This window comes from Macaca nemestrina, chromosome 2 (assembly GCF_043159975.1).
Source record: "Macaca nemestrina isolate mMacNem1 chromosome 2, mMacNem.hap1, whole genome shotgun sequence".
NCBI lineage: Eukaryota > Metazoa > Chordata > Mammalia > Primates > Cercopithecidae > Macaca > Macaca nemestrina.
In genome coordinates this window covers 59,808,084-59,826,354 of record NC_092126.1, presented here as the reverse complement: position 1 = coordinate 59,826,354, position 18,271 = coordinate 59,808,084, and the positions used below count along the sequence as shown (strand labels likewise).

The 18,271-nt window shown below is 36.2% G+C and overlaps 1 protein-coding gene across 19 annotated transcripts in view; it reads right to left on the bottom strand.

The window, feature by feature from the left end:
• Positions 1–708: 708 nt before the first annotated feature.
• The window catches only part of LOC105488569 (leucine, glutamate and lysine rich 1), a 232,139-nt gene continuing 214,576 nt past the window's right edge, over positions 709–18,271 (bottom strand). For 14 of the 19 annotated variants that reach the window (XM_071091139.1, XM_071091143.1, XM_071091144.1 and 11 more), the window contains one exon: positions 8,022–9,038. In XM_071091139.1, the coding sequence (XP_070947240.1) occupies positions 8,625–9,038 (414 nt within the window). In that variant the 3' untranslated portion in view covers positions 8,022–8,624. The other 5 variants (XR_011619828.1, XM_071091137.1, XM_071091136.1 and 2 more) reach the window with 5 other exon arrangements.

Sequence of the window (18,271 nt, the reverse complement as noted above, 5' to 3'; positions counted from 1 at the left end):
AAGGGCTGGAAATTGAAGAACTTTCTTCTTGGTGATTGTAGGTCTGTCTTAGACTCCACAAGGTGGATGGGCTTGGTCAGTTGTGGGGTCCCTCTGGTTAAGAGTATAAGGAGTTCCAGGGGAATATGGTCACAGAGAACCACAAGGACACCACCAACGCTGACTCAGAGACTTTCCTCTTATGTGATGTGGGGCTCGAGGCCAGATGAGGCATGCAGTAGCTCTCAGGGTCCCCTCAAAGACACAGTGAACTCCTAGGTGGAGGCAGGCTGAGGGAAGGGAGCATAGCTTCTGCCTTGGATCTGAAGTCTAGGGCCCAACTCCTGGACCTGAGGTACTCTACTGGATTTTGCCAGAAGGTCTAATGCTCTGATGCAAACAGGATTTTGGTTGACCTGACTTGAGAACGTTGAAGAGTGGTCTTTATTTAACATGGAGTCTGTGTACCCTAGGAGTACTTGAAGGAGTTGATGATTGTTAGTTCATAGGGCTTCTGGTATTTTCTTGACATAGATATTCTTGTTTAAGTGTACTGCTGAAAACATGATATTTTAGTCTACACTGAACTTTTCTCAGTTCAGATACAAGGTAGAGTGGAGTGATGGGAACAGACAATTTTGGACTAATAATTCTCCTTTCTATGCCCTGGCTTTGTTAAAGTATGCATCTGAGGGACAGTGTCATGAAAGCAAGCCAAAAACAACATTAGTAAAGAAATGTTTATTGTTGCAAATAATGACAATGTATTTAAACATAAGCAGCTCTTTTCACTTCTTCTTGATACTAATCCCTAGGACACAGCAGTAGCTGGAAAAAAAAAAAAGAATCTTAAATAGCCAAAGCAGTATAGGTTACTGTTGCTAATTCTTTTAAATGTAATTAACAATGTTTTCCTAAACTCAACATTTAAAAATAATTTACAAATAAATTTTATTTGATTAAAATATGAAGATGTATTTTTATCTAGTCTATGAAGATATACTGGATAAAATTTCTTTGAGTTCTTTCCTCTTGGCACTTATTATTTAATGAAGTAGTTAATATAATTTTATTAGACACTGTTTGAAATGTTTAAAACAGTAAAATCCTTATCTAAAGATGTTTACTTTTTTTCCTATTAATAAAAAGTAAATAAGGTTCTTTGTACAGACCAATTATTTTTGTCTGCATCTACCATTCTTTTCCATTCAATGTAAACAAAATGTTAGATACTGATTCATCTCATCAAGAAATCCATTGTTAATACAATTTAACCTTTGCCTAATATTTACCAACATTTGTAACATTTGTGTTACAATGTAGAATAACTATAAAATTATGCATGTTTTCATAGTAATTTAAGAGATCAATGAAAGTTTTACAACTGTGAAAATATCTTAATATAATAAATTTATTTTGTAAATGCCAATATTTATAACATGCTGGTTATCTTTACAATATTCTTTGTAGCTATTTAAACTTAGGATGAACAATTTCAGATATCAACCTGAAAATGTGCAAAAGATATATAGTTTAAAAAATTTTGCAGGGTATATTAGAAAAATATTGATTTATAATTGTGGAGCATAGAACGTGTAGAGTAAGTCCTTGTGTAATCCGGTCAATCACTGCCATTAAATAAGGTAGTAGTAGATTCTCTTCTTCCTAACCTCACCAAAAATGCATTTCTCAGTTACTATAGTGAACACTGTGTATTACTTGGAAAAATAAAAGATTCCAGTCTTGAGATACTATTTTACAGTTTACAAGCTTAAACCTCAACTCTGCCATTAAAAAAGTCTGGTAATAGTGAATGAAAACTTGGCTGTGCTGGGTTTTAAAAAATGCTGCTTTAAATCAGTTGAAAAATAGCAGTCACTTGAATCTTGGCAGAAACCTTAATTCCCCAGAAATTTAAAGTTCTGGATAGCAAATGACAACTGTAGAACGCACTCACTTTTAAGAAGACAGAAGATATCTCTTTGGATTAATGTGTTAGGCCATATCAAGCTCTCTTGGGACAAAAGTAGATAAATCTGGCAATGGGGCACGATGCAAAGCCAGATGTTCATGTTTTGTAGCAAATATATTTCCAGTGCTAAGTCTTTTTACAAAAATGTCCTGTGAAAGGCTCTGCTTAAAAATACTTCAATATTCTAAATTACATATCTATGTAATTCTTGGTTTGAACTATTAACTATGAGAATTATTAATGGTAATAACAAATAACCATACAAACTAAATATTAGGACTAAATATGCTAATAATAGGTATTCAAAAGCTTTTTAATGGCAAACAAAATAAACCCTTTTCATTATTTCTAAATTAAAAAAAATTAAAGAAGATGGCCACCCTGTGGTGTCATGAGAGGAGCTGACTTAATCCTTACAGACAAGTGAGCATAATGCCTCATTGTGTTAAATATAGATTTTGAAATTGAGAATCTAAATAGATTCTCATTCAGACATTGTTAGTTCTACCTTTGAAATGAATCCATCTATGTGTAATACTGCAAGTTACAGTGTTATATTTAAGTCATTTAGAACTACTGTCAGGGAGAATAATGGTACTGTCATATTTTCTTCATAATTTTAGTAAGTTATCTAAGCATTCTATGTTTTGCAAGCCTCAAAAGACAACCAGCATTACCAATTTTCTTTTGGGAATCAGATCTCCAAATACATGCTGTTGGGAGATTAAATTTTAGGATTATTCAGCTGCTTATGATCAAAACCAAAATGTTTCTCTTGGATTATTTTTTGAAATTTAACCTATTAATTTTATTTTGCAAAATGTATTCATCCATTGATCCATTAAATGATTGCTAAGTACCAACTAGTTTTCTAGGGCACCCAGTAAAAAACAGAGGAACGAAGCAGAAAGGTATTGTTTTCTTGGTACATAGGTTAGCATTTTTTTTTAATAACTTTTTTTTTTTTTAAACAAAGTTCATTTCAGACTCAGGGCTTTGGGTGTTGGTATAAAATATTTAACATTTTTATGAAGGAATATTGATTTTCTTTAATTCACAAGTTTTCCCTGGAGAGTTATAGATTCACAATCAATGGGCAAAGAAGTAGAGTTTGCACGTGCTAGGAGTCAGAGTGTTAAATAGTTCATTCTATGGGGGTGGGTCTCAGTGTACCACAGGTTTCAGTTAAACATAAGGGAACTGAGTACAGCAAGGCTATTTCTGTTCAATACTAATACACAGCTCTTAAAAGTGGAATATGCCAGGGCCAGTGGTAACATCATAGGCAGGGCTTTTTCAACTTCAATGAGTATACGAATCACCTAAGGATCTTATTAAAAATCAGATTCTAGTCACTAAGTGACTAGATAGGGCCATCTGAGGACCCTATTGTCTACAGTAAAATTACAGGTTTGGACCAGGTGATGTATCAGGCCCTTCAGAACTATAAAATTATAGATTTTTAAGATAACTCTTATTTTTATGTTAGCTGCTGTCTTCTTTATTTTCCCTCATAAATGGTTATTGAAAATAAAAAGTTTTATTGTGCTGTGTTACTCCCAAAGCTTCCCAGTTAGTTGTACTTTGCATTCTTTGAGCCAAGATAGTTATTTCTCTTTAAGGTCAATTTCCAGTCTTTCTGCATAATTCTTAGGACATTTATTCAGATTAGTATTTTCCTTTAACTTTAAGGAGATTTTTTAAATGAATACGGAGTCTGTGGGGTTATTTGTTGCCTAAATAAAAATGTAGTTTCTATTATTTCACATTTTTCAGAGAAGCTATAATATTCTTAAATAGGGGCTGATCCTTTAATTGGAGCCAATCTCATAAAACGCACCCCTGCTACAGCGGCAGTGGCTGGTAGCGGTTTTAAATAGCATTTAACAGGGAACAAATCCTTTCCCTTCTCTGAATAGAATTTGAATCAGTTGCCTCTTGTTTATCCCCAATATCAATATCTTTATTCAGAATTTCATTAACTCTTACCTGAACTACTGTATTAGTCCACCAACTAGTGTCCCATCTCCAGCCTTTCTATCTCATAATTACTCCAATACACTCCTGCTAGAGAAACATTCCCGAATTTCAACAATGCACAACATATCACTTCTAGTTGAAAGCCTGCGGTGGGTCCTTATTCAACACCTTAATCAATGAGGTCTACCTACTTTTTTCAGGTTCCCACTACCTCCCTTCACCAAATGTTTCCTACATTTCCCATAAACAGAATTTGTGACTCTTTTTACATGTTTCTTCTACCTCGTATAACTTCTTCCATAAATCCCATCTATTCTTCAAGATCCATTGTAAATGCCGATTCTTGCTTAAAGTATTCCCTGATTCTTCTAGCAAAAAGGTGAATTCACATAACACCTTGCTGTCAACTCTCTTTTTACCCAATATCCTCTGCTGTATAGTCTTATTTCTATATGTGCTTTCTCCCTGCCCTCTACTGTATAATTCTTGGGAATCTGTATGATGCTTTAATTTTCTTTGTAGCTCTCACAGTACTTTTTCAGTTCCTCATATCTGTTGAATAAATGAGTGAATAAATAATGTAGATTCAGTATTAATCTATGGATTAAGATGTTCAGAAACTGCAGAAGTTTAAAATTATTTATTAAACTATTATTATTTTGGGCAAATTACTTAATCACTGTGACTCAGTATTCTCACATAGTTTTTTATGGAGTAAGGGATGTTTAGTAATTTTTTTTACTTGATGAATATAAAGCACTATGCTATATAAATGTTGGAACAGAGGGATATCTTTTGACTTACTAGATCATGGTAAATATTGTCATAGAAAAGTATATCCCAGATTCATCTATTATGTTCTTAAGAAAATTCTATATGTAAAATTCAGAATATAGAAAGATGATATAATTTATATTGAATAGTCTAAAAATGCAATACAATAGTATTGGCTTTACAACGTGTTATTACACAGGGTTAATATTTTCAAGCAGAAAAGTCAAATTCTTCCCGAGAATACCATTGATACAACCTTAGCAATGATACCATAATTGTCTATCATGATTTGGGGACCATTAAAGGTGTCCTTTGTAAGAGATGGTCTACATTATTTTCCTAAAACATGAAAATGAAAAAGTTTAATAATCTATAGTCACAATAGCATTTGTGAATTTTGAGCACATACCAAACTGACTTCCTGTGCTCCATAAGCTGCAACGCAATGGTTAAACATTTTCAGCTGTAGTGTGTTAGCTCTTTTAGGGTACTAGGTTCATCTATGAATGCAATAGTGTAAGAGTCATAAAATTTAAAAAGATAAAACTTGAGAAAGCTAGCTCCATAGTCAAATAAATTAGCAATAATCGATCTTAAATATTACAAAAACTTTCAGAGTAACAGAACATTAAAAGATCTTAGTCTTACATAATTTTGTGTTAGCGTCTCTTCTAGTCAATTCCCTTAGCAGCAAATGTGACTTTTAAGTAGTTCTGACCAACTACAAATATAGTAATTTAATTCAATAAGACTTTAAAAAACTGTGTGAGGAATCTATGTTAACTTAGAAGAATTCTCCTATCTTTGTCCATGAATACCAGTTTAAGAAGAAAACCAGAGGGTTATAATTCTCTAAGGAATATTTTCTTTGACATCTTTTCTCTTAACACCTATAAATCCTTTCATGGCAAGTCATGGCAAACATCAATTCATGGAGAAATTAAAAGTATTAGACTAAATACCCATTATATGCATTTGGAGCCTTATTTTTTCATCCTACTCACTACTTTCCTAAGATTCCTTATAACTGTCTCATGCCAGGAACTTATTTATCAGTGAGAAAATCAAGAAAAGTTTGAATGTGTTCCTAACCTGTAGGTTACATACTATAATGCTGGGTTGTTTTTTTTCTGTTGTTGTTGTTGTTGTTGTTGTTGTTGTTGTTGTTAAAGATGTCTTTCTTTAAAGGCAACATAGCTTAGTCTGCACCATTCAAATGGTCTAGGTTGAAATAAATGTTAATATGACCTTTATGTTTATTCATGGAATTACTTCTCTGATATATTTGTGGAGTATAATACAACCTCATTGCAGATCATGATTCTATTCTGAGAGTGATTATTTATAGAAGTACTCATAAGGCAAAAATGTAATAGCAAACTGAGAAATCAAGTTTTGCAATAATACTCTACATCACCATTAGAAAAGCTTATGTGTGACTTTACAAATCTAAATATGTTCATAATTTAGAAAAAATAAAGAATCCTACTTTATCCCCATGGTTCCTGAAGATACAGACCCACTGTATCTCCATGAGCTGAAATTGCAAGACTGTAAAAAGCATGTATAACCCTATAACAAAGACTGTTGCACACAATAATCTCTTGTGCTTTCACTAAAGTTTTCACTAGATTTTGCCATTTTCCTCATGTCATGAGTACTTGTAATTAAGCATGCAAGCAACAGATCAGAGACCCCTAAGGTCCAGTGCAGTGGTCACCTGTTGGCATTATACAAGATGATTTTAGAGGGTGCACTGACTAACACTTGTTTTGAGACAGGGTCTCACTCTTTTGACCAGGCTGGATGACAGTGGCACAATCATGGCTCACTACAAACTTGACCTCCTGGACTCAAGGGATCCTCCTAGCTTACCCTCCCAAGTGGCTAGGACTACAGGCAAACACTACCATGCCTGGCTAATTTTCATTATTATTTTTTTGTAGAGACAAGGTCTCCTTATGTTGCCCAGGCTGATCTCGAACTCCTGGGCTCAAACAATTCTCCTGTCTTGGTCTTTCTAAGTGCTGGGATTATAAGCGTGGAGCCACCGTGCCCAGCCAACATTTCTTAGATACACATTTATTTCAAAGTGTATAAGAAAAAAACAGCAAATCAAACTCATTATAGCTACTTCTTGAGTCAAATTTACTTTTTACATAAATTTCAGGTTAAAAAGTAAGTGCATTTAGGAAAAATATAAACTACATATAGTGTAAGTGCTATTGACAAAGGTCATGATGGAGGCTTGGAAAGCTCCAGTGAGGTGGAAAGTCTGGGGTAAGGTGATTGTGGTTCTGTTTCTAGTTGTCACTAACTACCTGTACTACCTTAACCAAGTTACAATCTTTTTGGGCATCTATTCCTTATCTGTAAAATTACAGTTGGGGTGACTTCTAAGATCCACCCAGTGCCATTCTTCAATGATGTTGTACTCTCTTGTCAAAGGCCATTACAAGGGATGCCAATCTCTGCAAAACAAAAGTAAGCATTCAACTCTTAACACAAGATGCCATACTTAAACTAGTCAGGCAAATCAGTGGACCTAATGTGGAATTTTTTTGAGGTTAAGATACTTTATTAATAGAGTAGACTAATCCTTTGGAAGACTGGAAATAAATTTGATTTTGTTTAGTAACTTTACATCTTTTGCACATGGAAGGGATCCCAAATATCTTTGAATTCTCTAGTCAATAAGATGGTCAAATAGCAGAGATTTTTATGTAGCATATTTTGAATGTGTTACCATTATTCCAAAATGGGAATAGGAAGGCTGGACGTTCATGATGCAGTCAGATGGAGTATTTAAGTAAAGTTAGTTTTTGAAGGAAAATACCCTTCTATTAGATGGAGAAAAACATAGACGAACACTAGACTAAGGTAAAGAGTTGTGTTTTAAGAAACAGGAGGTGTCTGCAGGTTTAAGATAAAATAGCTGATCTGGCTTCTGGTTTTATTTTTTCACTCAAAATAGAAAACATGTTAACCAGTTACCCATTTTCAGGGGTAATAAAATTTGAATCCCAAATTACCTCTAACTTTACTAAACTGTGTTGAATTAGTTTTTTTCCCAATGGTTTGAGAATACAAGGCCAAATAAAGACCTAACTCTGAGTACCAAAAAGCACTCATTGTAGAAAATATCTATCAATATGGTCAGGTTATTTGTTTACTAAAATAATCTATATAATTTGAGAAATAAACTACTATTTCCTTGAATTGACATTACCATCTCTTTTTCTAGAAGGTCCCCAGTCACTCAGAGAAGATTGTCTTCCTGAAGGTTATCTATCATTAACTCTGAGCTAGCCTAAAGAGAAATTAGATTAACCAATTAGATTGTAAGGTGAGGAAAAGAAGCTTTTAATTATGATGATGATCTCTGCAACTACCTGAACTAAGCATTTTGGAGATTATCTAATTTTAATTAGATAAAGTACTTTTTTTTTTTCTGTTTGGAATATTTATTACATCGATTTAACCTATTCAGCTCAACAAACAAATGAACACATACCAACAAAATCCAAACAATCTTTTTTTTTTTTTTTTTTTTTTTTTGTGTGTGTGGAAATATATCTGCTTGTAGTGGTGCAAGAAATGGAAAAGATGTTATGGGTGAAAAATTTTATCTGTGATCTCTAAAAGGCTATATTCATAGAGCACATTTCAACATAAATATAGAAATCGGACCTCTGGAATACCAACAACTTAATTATCTGTTACTCTATCAAAACCCTCTTGAAAAATATGGCTTCACAATTTTCCAGCTTTTTACAGTCTTTTGTTAAATATATCTATAGGTATGCCTTCCTGATCTGTGAAAATAATTTTATCTTTGTCATTCTCAGTTACAGTGAGTTCCTGGCACTCTCTGAAAGAGCGTGCACGCTGTGGGGAGCTGCCTGCTCCTCACTTTGGATCATTGCTGACTCCGCCTCCTCCTAAGAATGGCAGCCAGTCTCTGTCTAGTCTCATTTGCTGAAGATGCTCCACCCCTGGGAGGATGTGGCTGGGGGAGAATGGGCAAGCCTGAGCTGCCAACCCTCTTGGGCTTATCTGAGGTTGGGAAAGTGGTGGGTTTTGACACTCCGCGCAGGCTGGGAATTTGGATTCCTTTTTCAGAGTTCAGTCTTGCAAGGCTTCTCTCTCCATGATTACTGACCGCTGCAGCAGGGGAGGTTAGGCTGCCCTTGCTGAGGGAACACGGTGAGAATGGTAAACTTCCACGAAGCTTCCTGAGTTCCAGGAGCTGTTCTCTGGCTTGACTCAAAGCTTCTGTCAGTTCAAAGCGTTCTTCACATTCTCTACGCACTGTCTCCTGAAGAAAAGTATTCTGAAAAGAGAGAGGGGAAAAGAAAGCAGACTTAGCTTTAAATAATGTGCATAAGTAGATAGTTACTGACGATACAATTTGAGAACTGAACTGGAAATCAGAGGTCTGTATTCTTTGATTGTCTCTGTGATAGTCTACCACACGGGACAGACAAGTCAAGAACAGGAACAATCTGTGATGGTGGAAAGAAGTTGGAGTGCATATTTGGTTCAACCCTTGCAGTTTGCAGATGAGAAGTCAACAACTGCAGAGACTGAGTGACCTGTCCAGGGTTATTCAGATGTTAGTGGTGCGGCTGGTGTTAGAACCCAGGACTTCTAATACAGGCTTCAGTGGGGTTTCAACCTCTCTGCATCAAGTCGCAGACAGTATGCTCTGCACATGTAATACTCAATAGTTAATAGCTATAGAGTCATTAAATATATTCTTTTACAGTAGAGGTATACTATAATAACATAAACAGGTAAAAGCGCTTGAAGTGTAAGATTGAAAGAATAAAAAATCAGCTATAGCATTTAAACAATAAAATCAGTTCTCATATGATGCTTTCTCAATGGAACTTAAATAAGATGTTCATTTGCCATTCTGTAAGATAATATCCCAAAATAGAGAAGATCGTCTGCTATTAATTCCATTCATTCAACAATCATTTACCAAGTTACTAGAAGTTGTAGTGAATACAATCCCTGCCCTCAAGAAGTTTGTACCTTTGTAGGTTTGAGCAGAACTGCTTTCTATGTCCATAAAAGAATCTAGACCCAAGGTGAAAGCTATGGGGTTTAAAATAAGGAAGAACTTTTTAATAGAGCTATCTGGAGGACACTGAAGAGTTGAATCTCACTTGACAGGGATGTGCTGAAGCAAATTTAAGCTTCAAATGTGTGACTGGACTAGAGATCATTAAGCCTCTTTGAAATTCTGAAATTCTACATTTCTAATTGAGGAGTTACCTATGTTTCGTCTATGGAATTCATCAAAATTATTTCAAGTCCCATGGTAAGAATTAAGTCTTGGATCTCCCTAGTGTCCTGACATTCATGTCTTTATGATGTCAAAAATGAAGCTGAAAAGTAAATAATTCAAAGTAGTATCCTAGTAAGAAAACACAATTAAAATGAGTGTGCTATAGGATTCGTCAACTCAAAAATGAATTTCCATTGGGTTAGCTTGTTTGTAAAAACAGCCAAGGCATTCCCGAGTCTGCTTCTTAGTGGAAAACATCCTCCCTAAGGGTTGACTGACTAATCTGCTGTCAGTAGAACTAAATAACAATGCGCCAGGGAAAGTAGCATCTTCCTGTTTTTGAGTTTCTCATGATTATAGACAGAACTCTATTCAATTCCAAATTTGGTAATCAAAATGGAAAAATATGGAGCAATTCCAGATTAGCCAATTGCACAGTAATTTTCTATAAAAGCTGCATTCCTGGGTCAAACAAATCCTCATCATTTACATATACTATTTACTTACTACATGACACACATTTAAAAAAAATCATGGGTTAATCACTTGCTTCTCGTTATTTTTAATTTTTGGAGGAATTGGAGAGAGCAAGGATGGTGTTTGTGGCTTTATCACCTAGTTCTCATTAACTCTAGCTGAAACACTTGTGGAAAAGGTAGGGGAGGAGGGACTAGAGAGGAAGATAACAAGGTGCCATGTTAGGTGTCATCTCATTTCCTGCTCCCAACAATTATATCTGACTAATAAAGACTGAAGCTCACACTGTTATGTAACTTGCTGAGAGTAATTCCACTCTGAAGTACTAAAGTCCCCTTCAGAGCCCTGCTCCATGCTGCCTATGCCTAAATTAGTTGCCTAATTCATTACATCAAACATGCAGGGACCATTTTGTTCCCAGGACACTGAAAACAAACAAACAAAACAAAACAAAACAAAACAAAAAAAACAGTAGGATATTTTCATCTGGTTTTGCCCAGGTTTTCTAAGTTCTATTAATCAAAGTTTCTTTTAAAGTGGGGGAAAGACCCAATCCATTATATTTTTTGTCTACTAGTAGAGTAAGCTGGCAAAGTGTTGGAATTATTAAAGTGGTGTATTAATCCATTCTTGCATTGCTATAAAGAAATACTTGAGACTGGGTAATTTATAAAGAAAAGAGGTTTAATTGGCTCATGGTTCTGCAGGCTGCACAGGAAGCTTAGCAGCTTCTGCTTCTGGGGAGGTCTCAGGAAGCTTCTAGTCATGGTGGAAGGCAAAGGGATAGTGATGCATCTTACATGGCAGGAGCAGGAGCAAGAGAGGTGGGGGGAGGCACTACACACTTTAAACAACCAGATCTCATGAGAACTCATTCAGTATCACAAGAACAGCACCAAGAGGATGGTGCTAAACCATTAATGAGAAACTGCCCCTATGATCAAAACACCTCCCACCAGGCCCCACCTCCAACACTGGGGATTACAATTTGACATAAGATTTGGGTGGGGACACAGATCCAAACCACATCAAGTGGCTTTCAATAAATTAGTATAAAAATATCGCTAATTAAGAAAGCAATGAGAAAGAGTTAATTTTATTTGAATATGTGAAAGAAAAAAATAGCAATGAAAAATGAGGCCAACATATTAGTGACATGAATAACAGGCACAACAATATGGAATGATAAAGTGATGGAGGATGTGATGACAAGAGCTTTCCTTAAAAGAAAAATAAAATTCAATCAATTTACTGAGATTAAATTCAAGTCTCAAAGGAAAGGAGTAATGATCTGGAGAAAACAACCAAAAAGCAAGTCACATAAAAGCTATTTCAGGCAAGTGACATTCCACTAAGGAGAACATGAAAGGGTAGAGTGAGCCAAAAGATGTCCTCATAGCAAGTTCTATGGGAGCAAAGACCTGGCAGACTCCAAGCTGAACTGTGTACCCATGTTTTATATCCAGTGAAGTCTGAACCAGTCATGGAAGGATCAGATTACACAGCTTCCACCAACACTAACTAGACATATTCCAAAGTAAGAGAATGGAGCCAGCCAGTGGAGTGGGGGAAGGGCTGCTGACTGTCTGGGGCTCACTGCTCTGCAACTCATCTTTCTTCAAGGTTATTAGCTTGCAAGACAAAGGATTAATTCTCTTTCTTCTATTAGTTCCCAAACCAGGAGACCCCTGAATTGAAGATAATATCCAAAATTGATACTTCTACTCTTTTCTGTGCCAAAACATCATGAAATGTTAGGTGAACCACACAATATCTTCATGTCATCTGCCACCATTACCTCCTCCTCTAAAATTGAGATTATAACTCTGTTTTGTTCAACAGGCAATTCAGATTTATAATCTATTCAATTATGGGATTAAAAAATTAAAATAAAACAATGGAAGTGTAGGGGATTGCTATTTCAGGGGTGTAATCTGATAGGGCATGACTAGAGGACACGTGGATGTGGCTAGAGTAAGTAGACACATTAGTGGAAAATTCCATCATACGTGAAAAGAATCATCCGCTCGTGGTTACTTTTCAGCAATTTAGTCAAGATGAAGGTTGGATTGTTGCAGAATTTTAATGTGTTTTCACTGAGTAACAAGGACAAATGTGCAAGATGAAATATGTTCAGTAAGACTGAAAATCATGCATAGTATTCTATGTTTTAGATAAAATTATCTTTGGCCATATTTTAACATGGCAAAAATAGAATCACTGGATTGTAACTAGACTGGAAGTCAAAATGGAAAGGAAGGCATGAGCCAGGTGAAGAAGAGGCAATTAAGTTTTCGAGGCAGAGCGGGCAGTGAGTGCAAATGCCTGGCAGTGAGAGAAGGAGAGGCATAACTTGGGATAAAACATGGCTTAATATGACTCAGGCAGGTGCACATGGGGAGAAGAGACCAGGACTGATGTAGGGAAGAGTGAGCAGGGTCAGATCAAGAGAAAATTTGTTAGTGTGCTAATACTAGGGTTTTGACTTAATTCTGAGGTTCATATGGAGTCATTGAAAGTTTATTTCAAGCAGATGGCTGGCAGGATCAAATCTGCATGAAAGGAAGATCCCTTTGCTAGCTTTGTGAAAAACAGCCTGAAGTTGAGCAAGATGGGAGCCAGGGAGGACAGTAGGAGCCCCAAGTTTTCATGGAGAAAGTCCTTATCTCAAGTGCCCCTTGGGTCAGGTGGTCTAGGGAGGGGAGAACTAGGCACTCCTGCATCCTTAAGCTCTGCTGATTGGTGGTAAGCATTCTATAGATATCACTACAACATTTTCAGAATAAGGCCACTTTGAATGGGCTTAAAATATGGCTTAATTGCCCTCCCACTGAGAAGGAAAATGTCAAAATGAAAATATAAATTAGTTCATCATATGTTTGAAATTTCTAATATTAAAAAGTGGCCAATTTCCCCTACTCCTTGCAATATAAGGGTGGTTTATTTTTGTATTTGTTTTCCTTTTTATTCTTAGAGACAGCTGGGTTGCTTTCAATTCCAAAAACAGTGGAAGAAGGGAGAGAAGGCTTTACTGTGTAACTTGATTGTTCTGAAGGTAACACTGCCATCTGCAATGGGAATCAGCTGTATTTGGCACAATTTTGGGGGGAACATGCCAGGAAAGCAAGTCCTCCTCAGTGAAGAACAATCACAGATTGATGGCTTTGCTCATGCTTTAGACCGAGTAAGATCTGAATCAGCCATGGAATGATCAGATTACAGTTTCCACCAGCCCTAACTGGATATATCCCAAGGTGAGTGGGTGGCTGGCCGGGTGGGTGGGGAGCTGAGGTAAAAGGAAATTCTGTGGAAAAGTGTGGAAACCAAAACAATGAGTGGGAGTTTGCAAAGGATGTTCCCACCTCCCATTGAAAGCCTTCTAGGCTTCTGTTCAACTAATCTGATCAGCCCAAAACACTGCAAAAAGTTAGTGGAAATGGCCTTTTGGTAAAACAAGAATGAGAATCTGAAAAGATTTCCAGGAAAAAAGTAAGATGGATGTCAGGCTGGTTGTTTTCAAAATTATATTTCCCTGCTTACAAACATAATAAAACCAACTACAGTAGACATATTCAAACAAAAGTTGTAGCAACAGAGGGCAATAATCCCTCAGACTGATATGCTTCAGAGGCAGATTTGCAGGGCAGAGAAGAAGAGCCCATGATGACCAAGTATGCAGGATTTACTTTTCTAAGTCAATAATCCAACTTAATTTAGATTTAATTAGGACTAATTAAACATACACAATTTAACTAGCACTAATTAAATATACAAAAATTTCTCAATATATCTTCTCATTCTGTCAACTTTCTGGTATCTTCCTCACCACAGAGACTCCCAGTCTGAGCCCCCTTCTGCTCCATGGCCCAAGGCTGAGGTTTTCAGGTTCTCAGTTCACTCATCCTCCCTGCTAACCAAGCCTACGTATAGTCCCTGTCCCCTAAAAGCTTTCCTGATCCTCCCCATGTTTCCTGCTGGAGGATGGAGAACCTCCTTTTACCCTCTTACTCTTTAAAAAAGACATAGATATTCTAATTTTATTATGTCCCCAAACTGCCAACTACTTTTTGATAATTTACTTGCTGGTACTTTGCTTACTCCATTTTCATAGATGGAATTACCAGAGAAGTGTGTGCCGTATTCTGTATATTGATTAAACATGCAAATAAAATAAATGCTTATCCTAAAACTAAGCAAATCCCTCTTGCAAGTAAACTATTTGTGCTTGCAAATACCATGTATTCCTACAATTTAATCTTAGAGTTTACATAAATCCATCTTTGCTAGATTAGTTAATAAACTTTTTTCTTTTTGTTTTTTGAGACAAGGTTTCAGGTTGTCACCCAGGCTCCAGTACAAAAGCACGATCACAGCTCATTATAGCCTCTATCCCCTAGGCTCAAGCAATCCTCATTCCTCAGCTTCTCAAGTGGCTGGGACTACAGGTGTGTGCCGCCATGCCCAGCTAATTTTTGCATTTTCTGTAGAGACAGGGTCTCCCTATGTTTCCCAGGCTGGTCTTGAACTCCAAGCTCAAGTGATCCTCCTGCCTTGAGCTCCTGAAATGCTGGGTTATAGGTGTGAGCCACCATGCCTGGCCTAAACTTTCTTATGTAAATGGAGTTTCTTTCTTTCCTTTTTTAAAAATAGAGTTTACATTGGAAACATATTTTCAAAACACCAAAATGTTAAAAATAACCCATGATGTCAATATTTTTAAAAAGTATGTAAGAAGTAAAATCCCTGTCTATCTCTTCCTATACTTCTAAGGTAACCACTGTTAATAGTCAGGAGGCAAATCTTTGATTTTTTCCTATCATCTTGGTAGCCCTGTAGAGAAACACATGTACTTTCCTTTGTTTTTTAAACAAAACAGATTCAAGATGCTAGGAGATGGTCGGGCAAACCAACATAAACAATAAAAACAGCTGTTGTAATGAAAGCCAATACAGATCTATAGTCCTTTAGCCTTACTTTTGACATCCAAAAAGCTCTGAAAAGAAAAAAATGTAGCTCATTACATTTAGTGATAAAATCTGACTAAACTGATAGAAGGCTAATTACAGTCTTTGTCCCATTTCGTGTGAACATTCAGATGTTTCACTGCAGAAGTATTAATGTCATTGCATGGGGAGGCTGCCCTACATCTATGAGGACATACTGTACTAACTTTCTAAAATTCAAAATAATTTTATATCTGAGCCCAAAGTTTTCAGATAAGGGACTGTGGGCCTGTCTATATGGCATGTACTCTTCTTTAACTACTGTCTTTCTTTAGAGTCCTTGATAGTGTTCTCTTCCGGTTTTCTTCCTACCTCACCAGAAGTTCCTTTTCTGTCACCATTGCTAGATTCTACTCCTCTTCCAAGCCTCTAAAAGTTGGAGTGCCTGTTCTCAACCCTTTCTCTATTGCCTAATCCTCTGGGTGATCTCATTCAGTCCCAGGGGTTAAGTATCAGCTACATGTGGATTTGTCCAAAATTGACATCTCCAGCTTGCCTTCCCTGTGGCCATAGTGCCTAGTCAACATCTCCCCTTGGGTATCTAATAGGCATATTAAGAGCAACATGTCCCAAATAAAATTCTTGATATTCCTCCCCAATTGTATTTCTTTTCTAGCATTTGCCATCTCAGCACTCTCTCAGTTGCTGAGATTCCAAACTTCGGAGTTATCCTTGACTCCTTTTTATGCTTTCATATCATCCAGTCCATCAGCAACTTCTATTGCCTTCATCCCTAAAATATATCCCAAATCTGGTGATTTGTCACCTCCTTCACAGCCTTGCTCTCATTTTTGCCCTCTTCAACCTATTTTCTAATCAGAAGTCAGTTATCTTCTAAAAATAAGTCAGATCATGTCAATTCCTTGTTCAAAATTCCTAGGTGACTTTCTATCACACTTAGAAAAGTATCCAAAGACTTATCACACTTAGAAAAGTATCATAGCCTACAAGGACTGCATGCAAACTGGCCCTTCAACCTTGGTTTCTATCACAATCCTTGCTCACTGAGCTCCAGCAGTGCTTCCTGACTTCCTCGTGGCTTCTTTAAGGTTCCCAGTATGCTCCTTGCTTCTGGGTCTTGACACTAACTATTACCTTTGCCTGGAGTGTTTTTTTCCTTGGAATGTTCTTTGCCTCATTATTTTCTCAGAGCCTTTTACCATCCCGTCTAATATAGCACCCCTCCTTCAGAAAGTATCCCTTTTATCCGGATTTATTTTTTTCTTAGCACTATAAAAACAACAAAACTGTTTACCTGTTAAATGACTGCATAAATAAGGAACTGCAGTAGGCGCACAGGTGTATAGCTAATTTTGCCTCTGAGATTTTGTGACTTCATGGAGGGGTTCTCTTTACACTTAGACTTGAGGAATAAACAGAAGTGTGCCAGGCACCCGTTACTAAAGTTTAAGCTAGAATCTGCTTTGTCTTTTTTCATTTCTCATAATCTGAAAAGAAAATCTCATGAAGGTTTATATTTTGTTGCTTTTGTTTTACTTGTAACTTTCCTGATTTTTCTTTAATATTCCTTGCTTGACCTTTATTCTTATCTCTGTCGCCTTCTCTACCAGGTCCTTTTTATACTTTATTCCTTTCTATTATTTTTAATTTTTTAAAATTAAAGTATTACATATAGCTAAAAAGTAAAATAATACTAAAACTCACAATGAAAAAAACACTTTTTCACATTCCCAAGTCCTGCCTCCCAGGAATAACCATTTTCAGATCTTTAAACTATTTCTTCTGATAGTTACCCTCCGTAATTCAAAATAACATCATTATACATCGATCTCTTTGTTTTTCAGTTTTGAACATATCTACTTACTGCATGGAACGGAAGATGAGGGTTCAGCTTTCTATACCAATTCCCAACAGATGCTGCTGCTCCTCCTATCCTCATATTTCTGTCATAATTTTTAGCTTAATCTATATTCATCTTTATATGATTATAGTATATAAACATATGCACATCTGGGCCATGTTATGTACTATGACGACATTTTCTTCCTTGCACAGCTTCCATCCAGAGTTATTGTCTCATAATTTTTCTGCTTTGTTTTCTGGGTATTGATACTAATTTTTCACCAGACTTACAGAAGTGTAAATATCCTCTCGACATGTTCAAACACCCCGTGTAAGCTATCAGCTTCTCTTTGTTCTTGGAGACATACTTCTAAGAACCCACCATGCTTCTGCTCAACATTCTAAGAATTTTCTTTTGGTATGCTTGTTCTTTCAATCTGATGCACTGCTGTAATCCTAGCATTTCTTCCCACCGTTGTCCTGGGATTCCCTTCATCTCTCTCCTGTGTTGGATTCCTTATTTCCTGATTCCTATATTTTCTCCTTTATTACTTATTCCCTCATTGTGCTGTCATATATCTTCTAACAGCTTCCTGAAAAAGGTTGCCAGGGTAGTAGTATTTTTGAGAAGTCTGAAGTCTGAAAATACCTGTGTTTGATACTTGATGGATTGTTTTGGCAGGATATAGAATTCTAGGCTGGGCATAATTTTCCTTTGGAATTTGGAATGCATTGTCTTCTATTTCTTATTTCCTTGAATTTTCTTTTTCTTTTCTTCATGTTTTTGCTTTTTTCTTCTGCTTTCTAGATTTCACATCTTTATCATCTAACCCAAATATTGATTTTTAAACATTTCAGTCCTTATATTTTAATACTCACTCTTGTTCTTTTTTTGTAGCTGGCTGTTTATGTTTAATGAATACAATATCATCTCTTTTCTCTCTGAGGATATTAATTATATATTTTTAAGTTCTCTTTTGCTCCCTG